Genomic DNA, 21,393 nt, shown 5'->3' with positions numbered 1-21,393 from the left:
GCCATCCCGGCCGACCATCTAGGTTTTTCCTTTATTGAATACCTCTGAAAACTCAAACACTGAGAAAAAATACAACAAAGAACAACAGACACGAAAACTCAGATAATACTAAAATTCAAGTAAATAATATGCAAATAAAATAAGCGTAATAAAAATACAATATGCGATATACAATATCAAGAACACATGATTGTAAAATCAACTGTTAACATAAGTTACCAGTAGGGGCAATTCTCTGTACATAATACTGCCGCGTTCCAACCGACAGCCACACTGACGTTTTCATTCGCGGAGAGAACAAAATTTAAAAATTTGCAAACCATATACCAAATCCGATCGTTCGCTGCTCGACCCTGGGTGTAAGCTGCTTCGGTATCGATTTCGTCTGGAATCATCCATCCTGCATGGATCTCTCATCCATTTTACGAATACTTCTGGGTAACATCGTTACAATTCTGGCAGTACGAGGCTTTGATTTGTTGATGAACGAGACTGCGGATACTTCTTCACGGACTTCAGCAAGTTGACCGGCGTCATAGTTACACCATGCTTTTAGTGATGACAACAAAAAGATGCGGCTGCTGCTCTATGGCCTGCATAACATTAGGTCCAAAGCGGGCCAAGGTCTGATTGGAAAACTCGCATGGTGGGAAGATGTGAATTACATATTGTATCTGCAAATGAGACTTCTGTGATGCTGTGCATCGTCTACACTACATGACACTACAATTCGTGAGTGTCTTATTACGTACCGAGCTATTCGGGCCGTGCGGGGCAACGTTAACAATACCAGCTGCCTGTTTTGCTGTGAGATAGTTCACAAATCCATTCCGTAACATTTCGCCCTGATGAGCCTGTTCAGCAGCCGACTTTGCGGTAGCACAAGCCACTAATATACAGTGCGCGTCTGCATCCTGTGAAACAGTACATAACATTAGTCGATGAAGCGAATCCGCTACAACGAAAACCGTTACTTAATACAACGTACGTTCATTCGAGAAGAGACACTATCGAGTTGGGCCTGTTCCAGGCGCATACGCTGCGATATCTTCAGCACATTCTGACTGGGATCAGGAAATCCAGGAAGCGATAACCGCGATAATTCCTGATTTCCTGAAATAATATGCATGCGAACCAAGGCTTGATCGTTCTTGAGCGTTAGGTGTCCCTGCCAGACTACTGGGAAGGAATTCTAAAATGACGAGATCGTTAGTAACGAATGCGCACCATATTTGTAGTTCCAGTGTTCTTACCACTGCTGGCATCGATGGTCCCGGCTGCATGGCGGCCAGACCACCCATGGCAATCCCGGATGGCCACTGGCTGCGCTGCTGATGTCCGCTAGCGCTGTCCATTCTCTGGAGATGCTGCAACTGCTCCAGCTTGTCATGTCCACTCTGGTGGTGCCCTCGAATTTCGGCCTGAGCGGCGGCATGCATGGCCTGCTGCAGATTAGCCTCCGACAGCCCCGAAGCCATAAACGGCGGGCGAAACGCTGCCATGTTCATGCCCAACGGCAGTCGACCGTCCATTGCTCCTGCCTGGACCATCTCCGGTGGAAATCCATAAGGTCCATAGACAAACTGGGGAGTCAAGAACGCACTCGGAACATCCACGCCCGGGATGAGACCGGACGCCGTGGAGAAAGCCACCGTGCTGTTCGGCCGCAAAACGTTGGCTGGTGTGTGCCGGGCGGCTTCCTGCTGTGACCGGTTCTTCTCGGCGGATGACTGCAGACTGATGGGTTCCGGTCGGTTGGGATGCGACGGAGCTTGGTGCTGCTGATGCTGTTCTTTTTGGAACTCTGACATGTTCTGCTGGTGAGGATGTTGTAGTAGTTTGGCAATAGCACCACTCATGGCACGCGAATCATTGGGATTGAAGCCCTGCAGCAGGGCGAAGTGAGCCGGGTCGATCGGCATTGGCGAAGGATTAGGATGCGGTTGACTTTGAGACGGATACTGGCCGTGCACTGCTGCACTACTTCGTCCATGAGAGCTGTGACTGCTCCCAGCAGCAGGTTGTGATGTACAGCCGGAGTGCTGTGGGATGATGACTGCGATGACTGAATGGCGGATGCACGAGTGTTCTGAAATTATCACACGTTAACAAATGGAGCATGTACAGTTTAGAAGAATCTACACACAGGAACCACTGAACAGTACGAACTTTTGCCCGCAATAAAACATTTAACTACTAAATTACCTGTTGATTTTCTTTATGATGCTTCTCCTGAACAGCCGGCTGGTGGTGCTGTTGGGCAGCAGGAATAAACATCGGTGCACCGGTTGCAGAGTTAATCACCAAACCGCCGCTATTGTTCCCAGCCAATCCCTGCAGCGGGTGCATTGCCTGCGCCGGCCGTCCAATCGTGGACATAATAACGGGAACCGATGCCGAGGAAGGCACATTCGGTGCTGGCGTTCCACTATGCGCACTGACCGGCTGCATCCGGTGCTGCTGCGGTTGTTGCGACTGATTATGGTGATGGCCGCCTGATTTCTGTTTGGTCGCTTCGACAGGTGCCGGCGGGTGATGATGCGGCATCTGCGGACTCGGTTGCATTCCTTGTGGACTTGGTGGTACCGGACTGGGCATCTGCGGATGGCTGTTGGATTTGGGCTGGCTGATCACCGGAGAGGGGGTGCCGTGGTGACCGTCCGTCTTATGTGGAGACGGTACGGGAAGATGCGAACGTCCTGACGGTTGGCCGTGGGTATTTCCCCGCGCCATGTCGTTAGTAGGATGCGACGATGACGGGACAGCGGACGGTGGACGCATATGCGAACCGGGCCCGAAAATCGGCTGTTTGCCCTGCTGAGGCTGTTGTTGTTGTTGTTGCGGGGGAAACTGCGATGGCGCCGGCTGCTGCTGCTGGTGTACTATCTGTTGCTGCTGTTGCTGTGGTGGTAACTGGGGCATATTCTGGCCCGGGAACCGCATTAGCAGCTGCTGGCCTTGAGGAGTGAACTGGCCCTGTTGTTGAAGCATCATCCGAGCGGCATGCATATCCATAGTCGGCTGATTGGGGACATGGGTGGAATGCTGCTGGACGTTTTCTTCCGCAACACTCGCCTTACGCTTTTTACTTTTTCGATCCCTGGATTCTGGATGTCCCTGGGGCGGTGGCAGCTGTCCTTGTAGCTGCGCGGATGCATTTTGCTGTTGTTGTGGATGTTGCTGTTGTTGCTGCTGCTGTTGCTGCAGGGCAATCAGTTCATCCCGACCAGGAACGTGCATTCCATGAGGAAATCCAGCCAACGGTGGACGGAATGCCTGCGATGTGGCCATGCCACCAGCAGCAAAACCCATCTGTAAAACATCGTATGTGAAATATGAACAGAAGAGTGCTAGATTACTGCCATCATCTGTACGAAATGCAAAAACGATACTATTTACCTGTTGTTGCATGAACATGGCCGGATTAATTTCCTGGTGCGGACGCTGCATCTGCGCGAAATGTTCCTCCATCTTTCCTTGGTCAAACTTGGGGGAAAGGGCAGAGGGTTGCATCTGCATGGGTGAAGGTTTGGAAGTTGACTGATGCACCACACTGGCCGGCTGCAGCTGAAGTCCCACATTCTGAGGCATAATCGGATGCGCCGGTGGCTGCACATGATGTTCAGGCTCCCGGTTTTTCTTCATACGCTTCGCCTCCATTTCTTCCATCAACATGGCTTCCGCGGCATTGCGAACTGTACCGTGCATCACCGGCGCATGGTACTGCATTTCTTGGACCGGCTGCGCGATCGGTGCATTCTGGGGCATTTTTGAGATATGCTGCGGCGGGGCAGCAGCTTCGGCAGGAGGAACTAACCCAGCCGGTGCCGCACGCTCTGTGGTGCTCGTGCGATGTCGATCGTGATCATGTTTCGCGGCAGCTGCACTATGTTCCCGCTGTTCGGGCGCAACGTCTACCTTTGGTATCGGTCGGAATTCCGGCTGCGGTACGGGCTCGTACATAGATGCCGGGAGCTCGCGTTTCCTCTCCACCTCATGCCGCGGTGATTCCAGGGTTTTGACACCAACAGTAGGTTTTACTTCTGGAGCGGCTTCGATACTGGCTATACTGGCAGCCAGCTCCGTCTCGCGCATACCGTCCTCGCCGTAAGCCCCGTCATCCCGGTCGGGAATATGAATAACTGGTTCTTCGTGGACCGGATCACTGTCCATTAGCTGCTGAAGCGCTGCTGCCGCTTCCTCACCTTCCTCGATGTTGCTTTCCGTCGGGGGTTCCGGCTCTGGCGAAGCTTCATGAACCGGTTGTACATACACGGGCGCCTTCGGTCGCTCTATAATCAGAGGCTTTTCTTCGTATACCGGCTGCTTAACGGGTTCGATTCTAGGAGGTGACTTGACATGCACCGGCGATCGTTTTGGAGAGAGGATCTTTTCTGTAGGTTTAGCTGCCTCAGTCTCCACATTTTTACTATCTTTCGATTTGGCCTTTGGCGGTGGCTCATCCGGCTTCTTTTTGGCCTCCACAGGAGGCTTCTCTTCTTTCCGTTTGACCTCCGCCGGAGCAGGTTTTCCCTTGTCGGCTTTCTGATTAGTCTGCAGAATTTTTGACGGTGAAGTAGATTGTTTTAAAGGTGTCCCAGTAGCCGGCGACGCAACACTCGATTCACGACTGGCAGTTTCCATAAAATTACTTTTCATAAGCATAGACAGATTGTAGGTGTCACCGTCAAAACCGCCTGCTTTGTCTTGCTTGTCATCTGCACGAGGTTTGCCCTTGTCCGGTGTTTTATCTTTTTCTCGTGTCTTCTCCTTTTCCGGTGACTTCGATTTTGGCCGATCTTTCTCCCTGTCTTTCACTCCAGCTTTTTTCTTCTGAGATACTGGTGCAGGTTTTGAGGGAGGAGACGAAGGTTTAGCGGACGATTGTGGCGCCGGAACCGGCACGGACGTGGTTTACTCTTACTGGACATTTGGATTATCAAATGGCAGTAGGCATTTTTGCAGTTGGTATTTTACGATGCCGTTTACATCGCATACATGGCTTAATCCGTCTATACGAGTACGAGTTTCTTTATAATACAATGGGGTAAAATATTGTCGAATACCGAGTTATCATAATAACTGCAGCTAAATTACCTTCTGCGGCTCTGGCGAAACGGAAACCGATGTGTCTGCCGAAGAACTATTCGACATAGACGATCTTGTCCCGCTCAAACTTTTACGCGATCGCCGGCTGGATTTCGTATCCTTCTTCAGCTGTCCCTTTCTGTGTGACTTCTTCTTTTCCGTGTCTGACAGTGAAAAATCACTATCTGAAACACTTGTACTATCGGAATCCGAGTCCATCTTCCGACTTTTTTGATGCGACTTTTGTGGCTTTTTATGCACGGGTGATTTCCGTTTACTTGGCTTCTTCGGTTTGTCGGAATAATCCGAATCTGGGCTGGTGACCGTTGCTGAAGAAGACATTTTGCGACCCTTTTCATCCTCTTCACTGGAAGACACCATACTGGAATTACGGGACTGCTTAACAATGCTGTTTTTTCTCGCGGGAGAATCTTTCTTCATGGATTCCCTGGCAGCTACCGCACTGGGCCTGGAAGATGCAGCGGGAGCAACGGGCGGCGCCACCGTTTTCGTGCAGGCTCTGCGCTTAATCTTGTCGTACATGGAACACTGCAAATCTTCCGGATTGAGTGACACTTCAAAAATGTTTTTCTTAGGTGGCTCCTCGTCACTGCTGTTTTCAGACTCTGATGATGTTTCCCTTACAACCTTCTTCTTCCGACCCCGTTTTCGTGGCGCCGAAGGAGCAGTTTCATTTTTCTCTGAACCGGAAAGGTCTACTGGTTTTTTACCAGGCGCAGCCGGTGGACGCCGAACTGGTGATGGTGATCGCGACACAGAATTCGAGCTCGACGAAGAGAGGCGTTTCCGCTTGACTTTAATCTCCTTCTCTACTCGCACCAGTTTCTCTTCTCTAATAACTTTCTTCTCCGGCTCTGGTTTCTTTTCCTTCTCTTTTGATACAATGTGCCGGGGCTCTTCACCGCCAAACAAACTGATTTTAGGACGCTTTACTGGTACATCTGGGGCTTTAGACACCGGTTTCGAAGCACTCTCCGCAGGCTTCGGCTTTCGGTCTTCGTCTGTCGTTGTGGAGCACTGACGTGCTAACGCTGCCAGCCCACGTAGTGGTTCAGCCTCTTCCTTCACCCTGCTCACCGAGCTGCTCGGTTCTTGTTTCACAGGTTTCGTCTCTGATTTAACGGAAGATCTATGCGGAACGGTCACAATAACAGGTTCTTTTTCCTTCTTTTTCATGGACAAATCCTGGGGCACCTCATCCACTTTCGGAACAAGTTTTTCGGTTTTTTTACTGCTGGACTTCTCAGCTGCTAATTGCTGCTTCTCTTTTTCCAGCCTCTCTTTCTCGTGGCGCTCCTTCTCCTGCCGTTCCTTCTCCGCCTTTTCTTTGGCAGCTTTTTCCAAACGTGCCGCGCGCTCTCTTTCCTGCTTCTCTTTTTCCAATTTTTCCGCCAAAATCTTGGCCTTCTCCTTTTCGGCGCGCTCTTTCTCTATTCTCTCTTGCTCCAGGCGCTCCTTCTCCTGCCTTTCCCGCTCCCTTTCCGCACGAATACGTTCTTTTTCGAGACGCTCTTTTTCCAGTTTTTCTACTCGCTCCCTCTCAATGCGTTCTTTCTCCGCTTTTTCCTTCTCCACTCGTTCCCTTTCCAGCCGCTCCTTTTCCAGCTTTTCTCGTTCCCGTTCAGCCCTTTCGGCCTTCTCTTTCTCCAGTTTCATGGCATGCGGCGTAAGAACTTGAATATTTTTTCTGAACATCTTGGCATTAGGATCCTCACCAAAAAATAATCCCAATACACTACTGGCGCCTTTGGAATCCCCTCCCTTGGACTTGCTTTCGGACTGTTTGGTCAATCGCTGTTCGGTCTTCTTGGATTCTACCGCTGCTTTAGTATCCACTTTTTCGACCGGCTTGGATGGCGATGCCGCTTTCACACTGGACGTACTCTCGGTCTTTACAAGCGGAGGCTTTTTCGACGTTGCACTCTCAGCTTTGCTTGGCTCCGTTTTCTTTTTCGAGGACGATTCGGCTTTGACAGGAGCTGCATGCGATTTTCCATGATCGTCCTTTCGGTCATTACTAGAGGACCCGTCCGATTTGGCATGCTTTGTCTCAGGCTCGGTCTTAATCTTTTGGTGCTGCTGTTGAGAAAATTTTGCAGACGCTTCGGCAGTTATGGAAAGGATTTTAGCGCTGATATCCGAAGTCACTGGTTTCGACGTGGACGCAGGCTCCGACGTCTCGGCCTTATCCGGAACGGAGGCAGGCGCTGTGCTGGTCACAGATCGCACTGTGAACTTCGGATTCGCTGCATACCGCGCAATATTTGATAGTGTGGCGGCTGACGATGTCTGAGCGGTTGTCCATGGTTCAGACTTCACCTGAACCGCAGTCGCATCTTCGCCATGCAGGCCCACTCTCTCCGGGGACCGAAAGTGGGATGTGTGCTCCGGGATTTTTGGTAATGAACCACTGCTAAAATCAGAATTCCGTTTGACCAAGGCCGCCTTGGATGATTTATCGGCGTTCTCCGACACAGATACGCTGCGGTTCTTCAATTGATTCACAATCCCTGACACCGAGCTGATTCTTTCAAACTTTTCGTCCAGCGCCTTCATGCGGTCATGGAACGAACTGCGATGCTTGGGAGACGACGGTGGTGTGGGAGCGTCGTCATCGCGTCTGTGGCTGCCTTCACGATGGCTCAATTCACTGCCCATGGGACTGGCAAACTCCGGAAGTAACAGATCGGCCGGTGGAAGACTTAGCTCATTTCTGCTGTTGATCCTCTGTTGGTAGAATGCCGGCATCGGGCCACACACAATAGATCTTGATGGCGGCGGCTCTGATTTCTTGGAACTCTCAGAATCCGGTGACGACGGCACCACGGGCTCATGGCAAGAATTCGGTGAAACGGCATGGGACACGGTCGAAGTGACCACGTCGCTGCCGGTCTCCAACGTGGCTGAGGCGGTCGAACTCCGCCTGGTTGAGCAGGGTATCTGGGAACCTTTACTGGATGATACTTCCGGTGTGTTACTATCAGGCAGGACGGATTCCACACTGGTGCTCGTCACGGGTGCATCGGTCTTTCCCGGTTTATCAACCTTCTCAGCCGGTGCATCGGTATCTGCAGTATCCCCGTGGGTTTTGGTATGCGTCATAGGAAGATTCACCGCACTGTCCTCTTTATGTTGCTCCATACTGTCCGGCGTATGGGGCCCACTTCTGCGCCGCTGCGGTGATGCCGTCTCGGAATCCAGCGAATCACGGGACAGAGATCGTAGGCGACTGGCAGTGTTCGTATCTCGCCGACGCTGCTGGGGATCGGACGGTCGACGTGCAGGAGATCGTTGGGAGGGCCGTTCCCCGTTGCTGGCAGTATTGTGCTCTTCCAGACTAGGTGAGATCGGAGAGGAAGGCGACACGCTTCGAGTGCGGTCATGGTTCTTGGAGTTCTGGCGTGTGTACGCCAGGGTATTGGAACGCTGGCGGCGGGCGCTGCTGTTGCGACTGTTCATCGAAGGAGGCGGCGACGGGCTCAGAATGCGGAAAAGACGCCTGTTACTGGAGTGCTCACTCTGATCACTGTATACGGATTCCACGTCGGAGGTGTCATGCCGGGAGAAACCGTTTTCGCGCACAGCGCCAGGACTATCACCGGTGCGTTTCTCGCTGCGTCGCTCACGCTGACTATAGCCGTAATCCCAGAGTTCGCGCTCATAGGAATCTTCAAATTCAGTTGGACGGTCGGCACCAAACGACTGAAATGTTCTGCAAAAATCAGAATAAAAAATTAATACGGTTGTCCAGAGTATGCAAAATACAAAAGTATGCAAAATACTAACCGTATCCTTGGAGTATTCTCCACTATGCCGCCTGGGTGTCTGCTAAATCGCTGCTTTTCCTGTTTTTGCCGATTCAGATGGGCTCGAGCATCAGTAAACGGAGGAAATGGTTCACTGCAAAATTTTTTAAAAATTTATTACGTTTGCAGTTTTTCAAACATTCATTTGAGACTAAAGAAGGTATTTACCGTTCAGGGAATCTTGCTCCATTCCCATTGTGCGCTAAGGCTTCCCAACACGGCTCGCCTTTAATGCGATCCATCGTCATTTGGCCAGAACGTTCCATTTCTTGGAAAAATGCTGCCTGACATTCTCGGCTGGCATAATCCAGCTACAAAATACGGTTAAAATTTCAGTTAACATTGCTCAGAACCTTAAAAAAGATCTATATTCTTGTTCAAAATACCTGCAATCTTCGGCCTGTAAGGATTTGGATCTGAGATCGGTAATGGCAGTTTGAGCAAAATCCACAGTTTCATAAAAAACCAGCCCCTGTCCACTCATCCGATTAACCGTACAGTATCGCACTGGACCGGCCCGTGCAAAGAAGGTCATCAGCTGACGTTCTCCAATCTTATCCGGCAAGTTATCACACCAAATGCATGTTGTCGGCATGCTCTTGCCGAATCCAACCTAACGGCATAATATAGTGATGACATACTCTCATTCAGCACACCCACATAAGTCATCCAAGCATTGCACCCAAACAACTCACTTTAACACGACTCACGCCCACGGTGCAGCCTTCCATCTTTCGCAGCGCTTTCACAACACTCCCGATGTCGGTAAACTGGATAAAGGCATACGAGTTACCGTTTGCTTGTCGTTTGATATCCACATCCTGAAAACGGACATTCGAAACTCAATGAAAAATATTATATGTACCGTAGCTACTTTATCATGCAGTTGACAAGTTCGGTCTTCAATACGGAATACGAGTACAAAATATTTTCTTCCTTTTACGAAGCGTTATAGCGAGGAAGCCAATCAGTACGGCAGTTCAAACATGTGTAGACGTGTATGTATAGACACATGTAATAGACATACAATAAGATAACTCTCGTCTGGTGGATGATACCAACTTACCAAAATTTCACCGAAACTCTCAAAGGTTTCCCTTAGCTCACTTTCTCCAATACCCTTCTCCAGGTCGCCCACATATAATGTCCGCGTTGCTTTTGGATGGTACTCATCCATTTCATCGTCCTTCAGCCGATAATCGGCATCCACCAAATCCACCGGTTCCTTTCGAATGCTCACTTGCACGCTAGCTCCAAAAAACTTTTTGTCTTTGGACATATCACAGGCTTTTTCCACATCTTCAGAACTGTTAAAACGCGAAAACGTATTATAACTTGATTAAAATAATTATTGTGAAAACGCACCGCTTAAAACAAATAATTCCATATCGGTCGTTACCGCTTCCTTCTAACTTCACAGCCACAATCTTTCCATATTTCTTGTATTCATGAAATAAGCCATCTTTGATGCTAGAATCTGCATTCAAAAATAACAAAATGTTTTACGGATTGTCGCCTAGCAGATGTCAGATATCATCAATCCCACACTATGTTTGCATAAAATTGTTGAAATAAAATTTCGTACCTGAAGACCGGGAGGGTAAATTCCGAACACAGATAGCTAACGGTTGCTTATCATGGGATAATGTGTCAAACACAGCCGGTTTGCCGCTGCTCGATGCCGATGAGCCAGCATTTTCTTGGCTATTAAAAAAAACCAGTTGGGTGAGGTAAAGTAGTGCGATCTGAAGCTTCAAAACATAATCTGAGTTGCAATAGCGTAGCAGCAATTTTAAAACGAACTGCCAGTTACTGATGCAACAACATTCAAGGTCGCACAAAGAGAACGCTCCTAATCCACAAACAGTACACAAATAGCCTACGTAATGCAGAAACTGATGAGAGCATATCGTGAAATATTTTTCTCACCTTCCAGGTGAAGACTCCCGACTGTCTCTGCCATGACTTGCCGTTTCGCACGTGTGGATCGCTGTGGCGCTACTTTGTGAAAGACTATTGGTATCCCAATCAGCCGCTGACGTCGTGCGCGCTTTAGTATTCTCCCGACCGCCTGGACCGAAATGACGCTCTCGTTCGTCGTGGCTATTCCCACCAGAATCCCTACCCCTTATTCGCGGATGAGGATGCGATCTACAAAACCAACCGACAATCCAAACCTGAATTCTCAACAAAACCTTACTACGATAACGTGCGGTACCAATCTCGAGTAACGTCTACGAATAAACCAATCGAAAAAACTCAGTTCTTTAAATTAACGAACATTTTAGACAGAAAGAATTAAACATCTTTTTCCTGGAAGTGGATAACCGTATAACATCGACTTACCGATTGGGTTTATCCAAAGGGGTGGTACCACTTTCAATGGACGCGGCATTCGCGTTGCTAGCGGAAGATGCCAGTCGCAACAATCTGGTTCGCACAGTTGCACATATTCCAGGAGTATCTGGAGGAGTACCAGTATCGGACTGATCAGTGGATAACCGCGAAGACAATCCTTCGTTCTCTGGATTACTGCAAAACAAATCTCCATTATTTATGCATCACTGTCCACCTAATATTTTTTCACAAGAACAAAGCGGTTTCGCAGTTTCACACAGATAACATGTTTCCTTGACGAAGTCAATCAGTATAACATTGTTTACTGGTTGACTTTTTCACGACACTAAAACACACTAAACTAAGCTAAACTAAACTTAACTAAACTAAACTAAACACACACTAAACACTCCAAAGGTTTTCTCATATCCACAGAAAGTAAACTGACGTAAATTTTTAATCATAACGAGTAAAGAGAGCGTGTCTACAACGAAACGCCGTACACTACAAACAGAACATTTGGTAGTTTTTGCCAGAATCTTGTACATTTTTTTATGTACGAGTACTATCCTGCAACAGTCTCAAAGGGGCCCCAAGTCCCATCACTTGGTACAAATGTGGCTCCGTTCTTAAGTACCGGTACCATGTACGCACTATCTTTTATTTTAATAACTAATACCAAACTACGGGATGTTTATGATGATTAGTTGTTTCATACTAGCAATCTACTTTGACTACAAAATCACAATTTTTACTATCGTAACTTAATTGATGTAATCTAATGACACTTTTACAGCTGAAAGGTCGCATACTACTGATACTGGTACCAAGGTGGATTCACCTTGGTACACACACCTATTCACCTTGCTGGTACGATATCGTTTGCCTTGCATATGGAAATCTTGTATTTTTTCGAGATAATTGCAACTGCCACAATAGTGCCCGGCCCAGAATAAACCTTTTTTGCAGGAATGCGAAACATTTCAGAGTGTTTGCCTACATTTGCAGTAGGCTGCGGACCATCTGAAATCGATAATAAACAGCATACCACAGTGTATATAGTATTTCCTATTGGCAGGAGGGTTCTTGCTCAGCCAGCGAAATGGAACGGCAATCGATCAGTAGATCGATCGCACTAAAAACCCAACCCAATACGAACGAATTTCCATCGTATCGATCCAGTTCCCTTCCAGTAACTAGAGGATTTTGTAATCGGAGACTCACAGTAATAATCAGGCAGGCACAAATGCAAAAAGGCCAGAGAAACTCAATGCTTTCCCGTTATTTCACCTAATTTATCAGCCAGCTGATATTGTTGACTTACGAAATAGAACAACGATTACTAAGAAAAACGACTACCAATTTTTCCTATCTCATCAACGCCAAATATCGACTATCGAGCCACGATCAAATATCATAGCAATAATTCTCACAAACAATATGCTGTACCTGGGTAGTCCCCATTTGATCAAATAAGTACCTGCAAGAGTGTCGCCGGGCTTTGGTCGCAGATTTTGGTGCAGAAGAAACATGAGATCGGTCGTCGTCAGAAGACGCAGCAGACCCTGCCGCAGTTACCGTGGCAGGAACAGCATCACCACCTCCAGCCGCAGCATTACCACCAGCAACAGCATTTCCGCTTAGGAGGGACGATGTTTTTGCTGTAGCCGCTATATTGTTACTGCCTGTATTGTTATCCGTATGCACGATGTTGGCGTGTGCGTCATAATAAGCCGTTTTAAGAGTTCGACCATCGAGTGAGTGCTGTGCGGCATGAGCACGACTGGCCGATTTGATGTCGATAAATGCCACAGCAGCAGAAACAGATGCATTGGTTCCCGACTCACTCTCACAACTACCGGGAGAACCGGATGCTGAAATGGATGTGCCAGACGCCTTATTAACGTCTCTCACTAATTTAACGCTCTGAACCGGACCAAATCTGCAATGCACAAAACATACCATTGCTGTACAAGTCAAGACAATTATATCAGCTTTACGCTTCGTGCCATTGCAATATAGGTACGTAAAATTTTAAGACAACACCAATGCTGATAAGTAATCATTTGCAAATCATATAGCATTACTCTAGGTATCGCAGTTCTTATTCCAGTTAATAACAGAAGCAATAATAACCAACAAGATCAAGCGACAAACTGTTTACTGTGCTTAAAGCGTACGAGATATAAAATTTATAAAATTTACAGAAAACGCGGCCAGAAAAACGGAAAATCCATCACTGGTTTACAACGATCGACCAGGAGCGTGTACAGATACGCATCCCTGAGCCATCCCCATAACAAAATCGGTATGATTCAGATTCAGTTAGTTCAGTACCCAACACTAAACTTCAAGCCGAAATTGTGGATACTCGATACCTCTCATACAAGATTACAAAAAGGCATACAATTCTTTCCATGTCAAAAATTTCAGCTGCCCACCAACATTTATAAATTAATTATAAACTATTATATAGAGCTACCCGGTTTTTCGTGTAGTGCATTTTCATTTCATACGCATATCTTGTTTCTCTAATCTAGGATTTTTCGCCACTATTCAAACCGTTCTTATCATACAGCTGTTTTATGGATTAAGCGACCATCGAAAGCTGTTGCCGGTGATCTCAGGTCACTCATGCACTTCCGCTTTCGCAAACTGCCACCTAGTCAAATCCTCTAGTTTTCGAAATGGTAACCGGTAGGAGCAAACTACGATGTTACGGCTGCTCGTGCAGATGAAACTGAGAAGCGCTATTGTACTAACATATGTTTTTTGAAGTCATAACGTTTAAGGGTGCCTGCCAGCGACCACACAACAATAACTATATAGAGAAAACTACATAGTGCACATCCCATGAAAGGCTGCCACGTCAACAAGAAGTCATCTGTCATACCAAGTGAGTATGTTTTCGTGGCATTTTTCCAGAGGACGAAATTAATTACAGTACTACCACTGCACAAAGAACAAATGACGCCACGACGCTGCACTTGGTTACTGCATTACAAAACAAAATAAAGATCGTTGTGGAATGTTTTACCAATATCATTCCATGGGTTCCGGTCGAAGAAAAAAAAACGCAATAACAAATAAATGTCACCAATTCAATATAATGCTTCATGCGGCAAAAAGTGTCGTACACTACAGATATCAAAAGTCCCGTAAATCACATTCCAGAAATAACTTCCAACTTTTCTATTCCTGACTAACTTCAACCGCAGCGATTTATAGAAAATTTATGCATACCATGAGTCCTGACTTGTTCAAATCGAAAACAATCAAACAGAGTTCGCATCAGCTTTACTTTGTGGGAAATAATAATAACTAAGAAGCCCAAACTTATTGCAGTTCATACGCTCGCCCAGCAAATCTGAAATCTCCAAGTCTCATAATATTATAAAGATCTATGCAGAGTCTGCGGACTTTTCATGAGTAAAACAATACTGGCGAGAACAGTTTCAAATTGCAACCCGCAATTATGTTAGACGTTTCAAAATTTCTGCACAGTCAAAATTCCAGGTCGTTTTCGAATTTCATAGGTGGATCGAGTTATACACAAACGTGCAATAATAACACATCTTGTAATAATTACTTTCATTCCAGCTCAAAGTAACTTCAAAACGTTTTTTTGATTTTTGGGCAACTACTTAAAACTAACATTATTCACACATTTTATATAGTATATACAGATGCCCCCCCCCCCCAGCTTTTCATTTTGCTTACAACAATACAAAACTGGTTAAACGAAAAATGATATGAAAAGCTTTACCGGAAATACTGGTTGGCGACAATCAAGGTCTGAAGAATATGCTTACAGTTGGGTGCTTGCGACCCAGCGACTTTTCTCGCGAAAGAGTTCCAGAAGAAAAACCTCAAAAGAAGTTTAGGCAAAACAATCATATCAGCAAATTGTATTTTAAAAGCTTAAATTATGCTCTATTACGTAGCACGAGCATTTGAATTTCCAGAACTATAACAGTGTAAATCACCTAAAACCGAGTACATACCATGTCTGGTCAGTAATTTTTGTGCTGGAAATTTACTTTGAAGAGTAGCTTACGGTTCTCGAAAAAACAGAATATGGATGACATACTTAATGTACTTCTGTTCTTCATTTGCGGTAAATAATCCATGTTTACTACGCAGTGAGTACGCACGAAAGCTTACAACCCCAAGCCATACAAATAATCTGGATACTGGAATATCGATGCTGGTCAAGAAAGTTCAAAAAACGTTCTTTTTAGGTTCATACCACTGCAATTTACTTTTATTACCAAAAACCACAATAAAGACGCACAAAACGAATCATGTCAGCTACACAAAGAAAAGTTCTAAGTTAATGCATATTTATTCCGGCGGTTTATACAATAAATTTTCAGACGATTGACACAATAAACGTAAGTAACTACAGTACGGATTCACATCTATAATAAGCAGAGTAGTACGTATCTTTATTTCTATAACATGGTACTGTAAAAGCTTTTTCACCACCTTTGCTGCGTTCAGCTGCGCCCAAATTTACAATACTGACTCGATACGGTACCACATTAATTTTTGTCAATAAGATCATAAGTACTTTATAGCCGTTGCATGGAAATGATCAAGATTCGCTGTAATCAAACTATAAGTATATCGGTACGACGGTGGAGTTCAATGCTACAAAAATGTGCCGGAAACTCAGCGTAATCAGTTCAGTAAAGTTATGGTTAAGGTTCTCATTTTCTCTTTTCAGTACGGTAATTACACAGATTCCAGCCCAAAGTAACTCTGTAAACGCATGAATGAAAACGGAATTATTAGTTTTTACGAATTTTACTATGATAGTCATAATTTCTCGAATCGACTGCCCCTGCAAACATTATTAATTCCCGCTTGACATATAATTCGACTGAATCAAGCGTCACCTTTCGCAGGTAAAAACACATAATACACATAACGTTGTTTTTACCATATGATTAGCAATGCTTTAAAGCAATTTGAAGAACACTTAAGCCTATGCTTGATCCGTTGCATAAATATTTCGTTTAAGCACATTCATATGCAACACTAAAAAGAACTGCGAGCATGGACTTCCACAAGAATAACAGTGCCGCATATTATTCACGAATCGAAGGGAAACGCAAGCCGAGTCAGCAGGGCTCATCGTAAATTAAGCAACATTCATCAGCGCAAAAGCTGCGTAACAGTCAGCCAGCCAGCTGTGTTTTCTTGATGTTTTCTTCATCTCTCATGCATATCTCCATACAGATGAACGATGGGTTTCAAACGCTGTTTTTTTTCGCATGGACTGATTATATTGATGGTGCGACTGTAGTAGAATGTGGTAGCACTATTCGATCAAAAGTAAGGAAAAACTAGCTCGAGCAACTTGTGTCTCGCACAGACAAGTACAAAGGTTGACTGCATGCGCTTTTACAACGCTAACATTTTACCGTTTCCGACCGGGCGCTCCAAGGCATACCACTGCATCAAGCACAAATACTAGTGCCATTTATTATTATGCACCATGCAATTAGATATCATTATTCCGCCAGCTCACAGTGCCAATAAAAGATTGCCTATAAACTCGGTATAAAGTACTATGTAAAGTTGCATAAACATAAAGAGTTCAAAATCCAAATTTTTATCCCAAATACATAAAGTATTTTTGTTTACATCACTACGAATTATACGATTCAAGGTAAAAAACAATGACCATCACTAAATAACAATTAAGATGATGATTCGACTTTGAATTTTGGATTTATCAAGTTTTGTATAAAAGTTAAAGCTGTTCCTCTGACTTCCTCATACGATGCACCCCCAGTGGGCCACTGTTGACAATAATAATGCACGACTGAAATAACATATTACAGTACTTATGGTTAGGATACAATGCTCAACAACAATTATAATTCCAGCGCTCAGAAAACTCTAAGACGGCTATCTGCAAAAAATATTATAAACACTCTGAAGTCCGAACTCCGACGTCAACCATCATACAAAAAAATTATCAATTCAAAATTTAAATTATTAAGCAGTCTAAACTCACCAATGGCACAAAATGTAACTGCGGAGTGTAGACTGACCAAATAGAAGCAACATATTAAATGCACAGGCAATGTTATAAACGCCGTTCATAAAATAAAAACTATTAAGGTGCCACTGAATGCCAGAAAGGCAGAAACGATACCGTTAACATTTGCATCGTACTGAGCTAACACAGATCCAGCCAAGAGGTAACGAAAAACAACTGCGCAACTCAGTAGCATAGAATAATAATACATCATACTGTACAACCTGAACCGACACACTCGTCCATACGGGCTATACCCAACAGAACGCAGCTACATTTTTATGAACCAAAGGCTAGATGGAATAAAAGCCTCTCTTAAAGCCGAACAAGCGTTGAGATAGACAGGGAAGCATAAAAGCATCTCCGTCAATGCCCACATTCAGCAACATCGTTTCGAAAAACCGACAGAATGGATGCATGCAGTCTCATTTGGCAAGCAACGTCAGCGACAGGCTTTATGAGTTTTAGCATAATCTCGGATAACAACCGGCTTCGTTAAATAATCCTATATCAAAATTTTTAAATTTCAGTCACAACCACGCAATATTTCCTACATTAGCCAGCCTATGTAAACAACATAATACGTACACCCGCATGTAAATTCAATTAAATCATACGAAAACTGCACACAACAGTTGTGTTATTCTTAATGCCCGCTGTGTCTGCTTAGTTGCTTTCAAGGCCAATCACGAATGCTCAGTACATGGTTCGGCCTCGCTCAGCATCGGCAGCATCATCATCTCGTAAAATGTCAGTTTCCTCACGGAGTTTTAGTTCCATTCGCAGTCGTCATCGCAGGATTCGATCGAGAGCGTACTTCACGAGAAAAATTTCTAGTAATCCATCTGTCAGCTGGTGTAGTACTTATCAAAGCGCCCGGTTGCATTTCTGTGTGTACGCTCATGTAGGTGAAGCAAACCGCATCAGCCCATTTCGCTTCAATGTAATCTGCCGCAAACAACAATTTGGCATTGGACAGCATGGAATTTTTTCACTGGCCGATGTGCAATGTAATTCCCTAATATTCCACTTTCGCGTTTGCGTATTGTGCGTAATCCATAATTCGAAGTAAATCCATCAAGATGCATCGATCGATTGTCGATACCATTTCGGCACAGAAAATTATGATAAAAATAATCCTTTGGATGCGCAATATATAACGTCAGCGATAATGTTAAATCCATTGTATTCCGAACATGTTTAATTGTCACAATTTTTGTACATGATTCCTGCTCCAGCTCGAGCGAATTAACTAGAAGCATATTGTGGCCCGTGCGATGTCGGAATAAACAACTATGCAACCAGCAGACACAGCAAGCACGCTATGATAATTTAAATCAACATGTGCGACAATCAAATACGGCAAAATTTAACATACAAATATCAGGTAGTAAGTATTTACACTGTTCTGGCGCAAAACAAAATTCAGAAACAGCATCGGGCAATTAGAAAGTTTTGTATTGTGGCACCATTCCTATATTCAGTAGAAACTATACTGCCGCGGCGCCGTTTATAACTTCCTATACTATATCCGTATCTCACAATAAAAATTAACGGATAACACCCAGAATCTACCATGGTTAGCAGTTGACAAGTAATACTTTTTATTGGTTCTGTAAAGTACTTAACTAACAAACACAATTACTGAAATACAAAAACGAAAACATGAGGTTAAATAGAGCTTCAGAGTTTAGGTCACTTCAGGATACAATATTCAGAATGCATAATTATTTTTACGCCGATTACGAAAACCAATGGCAGCTAAAAAAGTAAAATATTTGTAGTTTGGATTATAATTTACAAATCATAAAACGGGTAAAAATTAAAAATTGTCGCTTTACTTGAACAAGTAAACTGTAATGTCAGTAAAGACTTCAACGATTCAATCTGTTATACTCAGTCATAGTATTACAATTACTACAGAAAATTAAATGGATGAAATTCCATCTATAAATTTTCAGTATCGCTGCTGACTTACCTTTCAAAATATTTAATTAATTCGTCTTCCTGTATCTTTTCCGGTAAATACCCGACCCATAGATGTCGACTTTCTCTAACCATCCTTCTGGAGAAAATAGCTGGCAGTGCCTGAGGACATTATGCTGACGATTCCAGCGCTGATTTAACTAACATTCGCATAAGTCTCCATTTTTTATCGAACAAAACTATATACCCATGCGAAATTAGCGAAATCGGAGTAAGGACAAGCAGAAAAAAACATACAGTAAAGAACCCATGCAGTAACAAGTGAGGATTTCAACAAACGTACAACGTCGAAGGAGCCAGCTATAACCATTTCTGGTGGACCTGAAACGATGCGTGCGCCGTGCTTGTAGTTCAATAAAGTTGCTTTGCAGTCGCGTTGGTTGCATGTGTGAAGCTCCGCCCGTGGAGTACAGACAACTGTCAATATGCGCCTCAGTCGATGGTAATCTTTCGCCAGGCAGAAAGTGTAACCGGACGCCACCGAAACTTTCCCGGTGAAATGTCCTTGTTAAATTTGATTGTCAATACCATTTGTGGGTAGAGCCGCAGAGGATTAACGTTGCTCGCATAGACTGACACGGGTACTATAGAGTGCCGTCCAACTGGTAAGATTTCAGTTGGAGGCTTGGAGCTGTCGTTTATGCATCGAGTTGCTTTCATTTCTCTACAGAAAGCATTTGTACAAGAGTTGGAAAGTTGGCTGCTACTAGTAGTTAGCAATTCAACTAGACTGTAAGGCATAACCATGCTCGATTCAGATTTTGTTCTGCCGTCGTCGTGGTGGAACCTGCAGTACATGTTTCTGCTGTTTCAGTACGGAGCAGGGCTGCGAAAACCTTTGCACACGTGCAACATTGTACATCGATTTCTGGCGTCTCGGAATACTTTGGAATACATTTCTGAATTTTTACACTTGTCACAGCATAAAAATGGTTTATTCGGACTGCTTAGATAAGCACTTATGCTTGGCCCAGCTTGGGACATAATATTATTGGATTTAATTGCGGATTAATGCGCAAAATTATGGGTTAAGTCTTAAGGCATGCATTGCACAGTTCGTAACAAAGAGCCGTGACCTTTAGGCTTTATGGTGCAAAAGTTTTGAAGTTGCGTTATGATGCAGTGCGTTTATGGCTTAAGCACACTTGCGATAAAATTTCTATCATATCTATTTGTGATATTTTTGTGTTTGTAGTGCATTTATTGACAATACGTACTAAATAATAATTATTGAAATTCTTTGATTTTAAAATTGTACTCGATTAATACTACTGAATCCGTAATATGTGATGCATATATTTGTGTTACGGTAAAGCTGATATCGATGCGTTTGTGACATGCAAACGGCGACACGTAAATCTGGATTTTTGCGCTTTGATAATTCTGGGAATAATTGTAAATTACCAGCATATAACAGTCCTCGTATAATTTAAGTATAGATATCTATATTGTATAGGCCGTACCAAAAGATTGTTTCATGCATTGCAGACGTAATAATTTCGACTGCAGTCAGCTCCAGTTTATTTTTTGGCACATGAATTAAGATTTAAGTATGATAAAATAAGTACCAGTATTTTATTGCTTCCCAGCCTCTGGCTTGAGCAGAGTCTCATTTCTCACAGAAATACATACTTTCCGAATAATAAATGTCTGCCACTGGTTTACACTTAAGCCGATAGAGTGAAAGTGGTTTTTTTTGTCTTGCCATTATGTAATTCAGTTAAAAGCTAACAAAAGTAGATAACAACGTCGTTTTTGTTATTGACTACTCGTTTACATAATTCAAAAATTATTTTATCTGCGTTTACAATAAGAACTGCCGGTCACAGCAGCGGTTGGCGGAATCCATCGAGCAAAAGGGTTGATTTATTGGATGTGTTTAATAAACTTCAGTAGGTCCGTAATAGTCTTCCTGGCTGGTGAGCTTTCTGCTGATGCCTGATGGTAAGACTTGCCGCACAGCAGTTCCGCGGCAACGTGGAAGCGGGTTCCAGTGAGAAAGGATATCGATCGTCCCCTTTGTGTACAAGCTATAAATAATTTTCCAAGAAAATATGGATTGCTTTCTGATATGCGCCTGATTCAGAACTTAGAAGAATAGAT

At 44.5% G+C, this 21,393-nt stretch overlaps 1 protein-coding gene across 1 annotated transcript; it reads right to left on the bottom strand.

The window, feature by feature from the left end:
• Positions 1-17: 17 nt before the first annotated feature.
• LOC129589448 (msx2-interacting protein-like) lies at positions 18-19,854 on the bottom strand. Its single transcript, XM_055484218.1, is given in 20 exon segments — positions 18-674; positions 753-914; positions 989-1,192; positions 1,254-1,901; positions 1,904-2,089; positions 2,206-3,312; positions 3,400-4,914; positions 5,098-8,821; positions 8,896-9,009; positions 9,084-9,226; positions 9,302-9,324; positions 9,327-9,528; positions 9,611-9,736; positions 9,982-10,222; positions 10,281-10,392; positions 10,501-10,619; positions 10,845-11,066; positions 11,262-11,447; positions 12,733-13,194; positions 19,283-19,854. Coding segments are annotated over 20 exon segments (9,714 nt in total). The 5' UTR covers positions 19,366-19,854; the 3' UTR covers positions 18-539.
• Between the last annotated feature and the right edge of the window lie 1,539 nt (positions 19,855-21,393).

The sequence above is a fragment of the Paramacrobiotus metropolitanus genome, unplaced genomic scaffold (genome assembly GCF_019649055.1).
Source record: "Paramacrobiotus metropolitanus isolate TYO unplaced genomic scaffold, Prichtersi_v1.0 Parri_scaffold0000034, whole genome shotgun sequence".
In the NCBI taxonomy this organism is placed as follows: Eukaryota; Metazoa; Tardigrada; class Eutardigrada; order Parachela; family Macrobiotidae; genus Paramacrobiotus; species Paramacrobiotus metropolitanus.
This window is presented reverse-complemented; position numbering and strand designations above follow the sequence as displayed.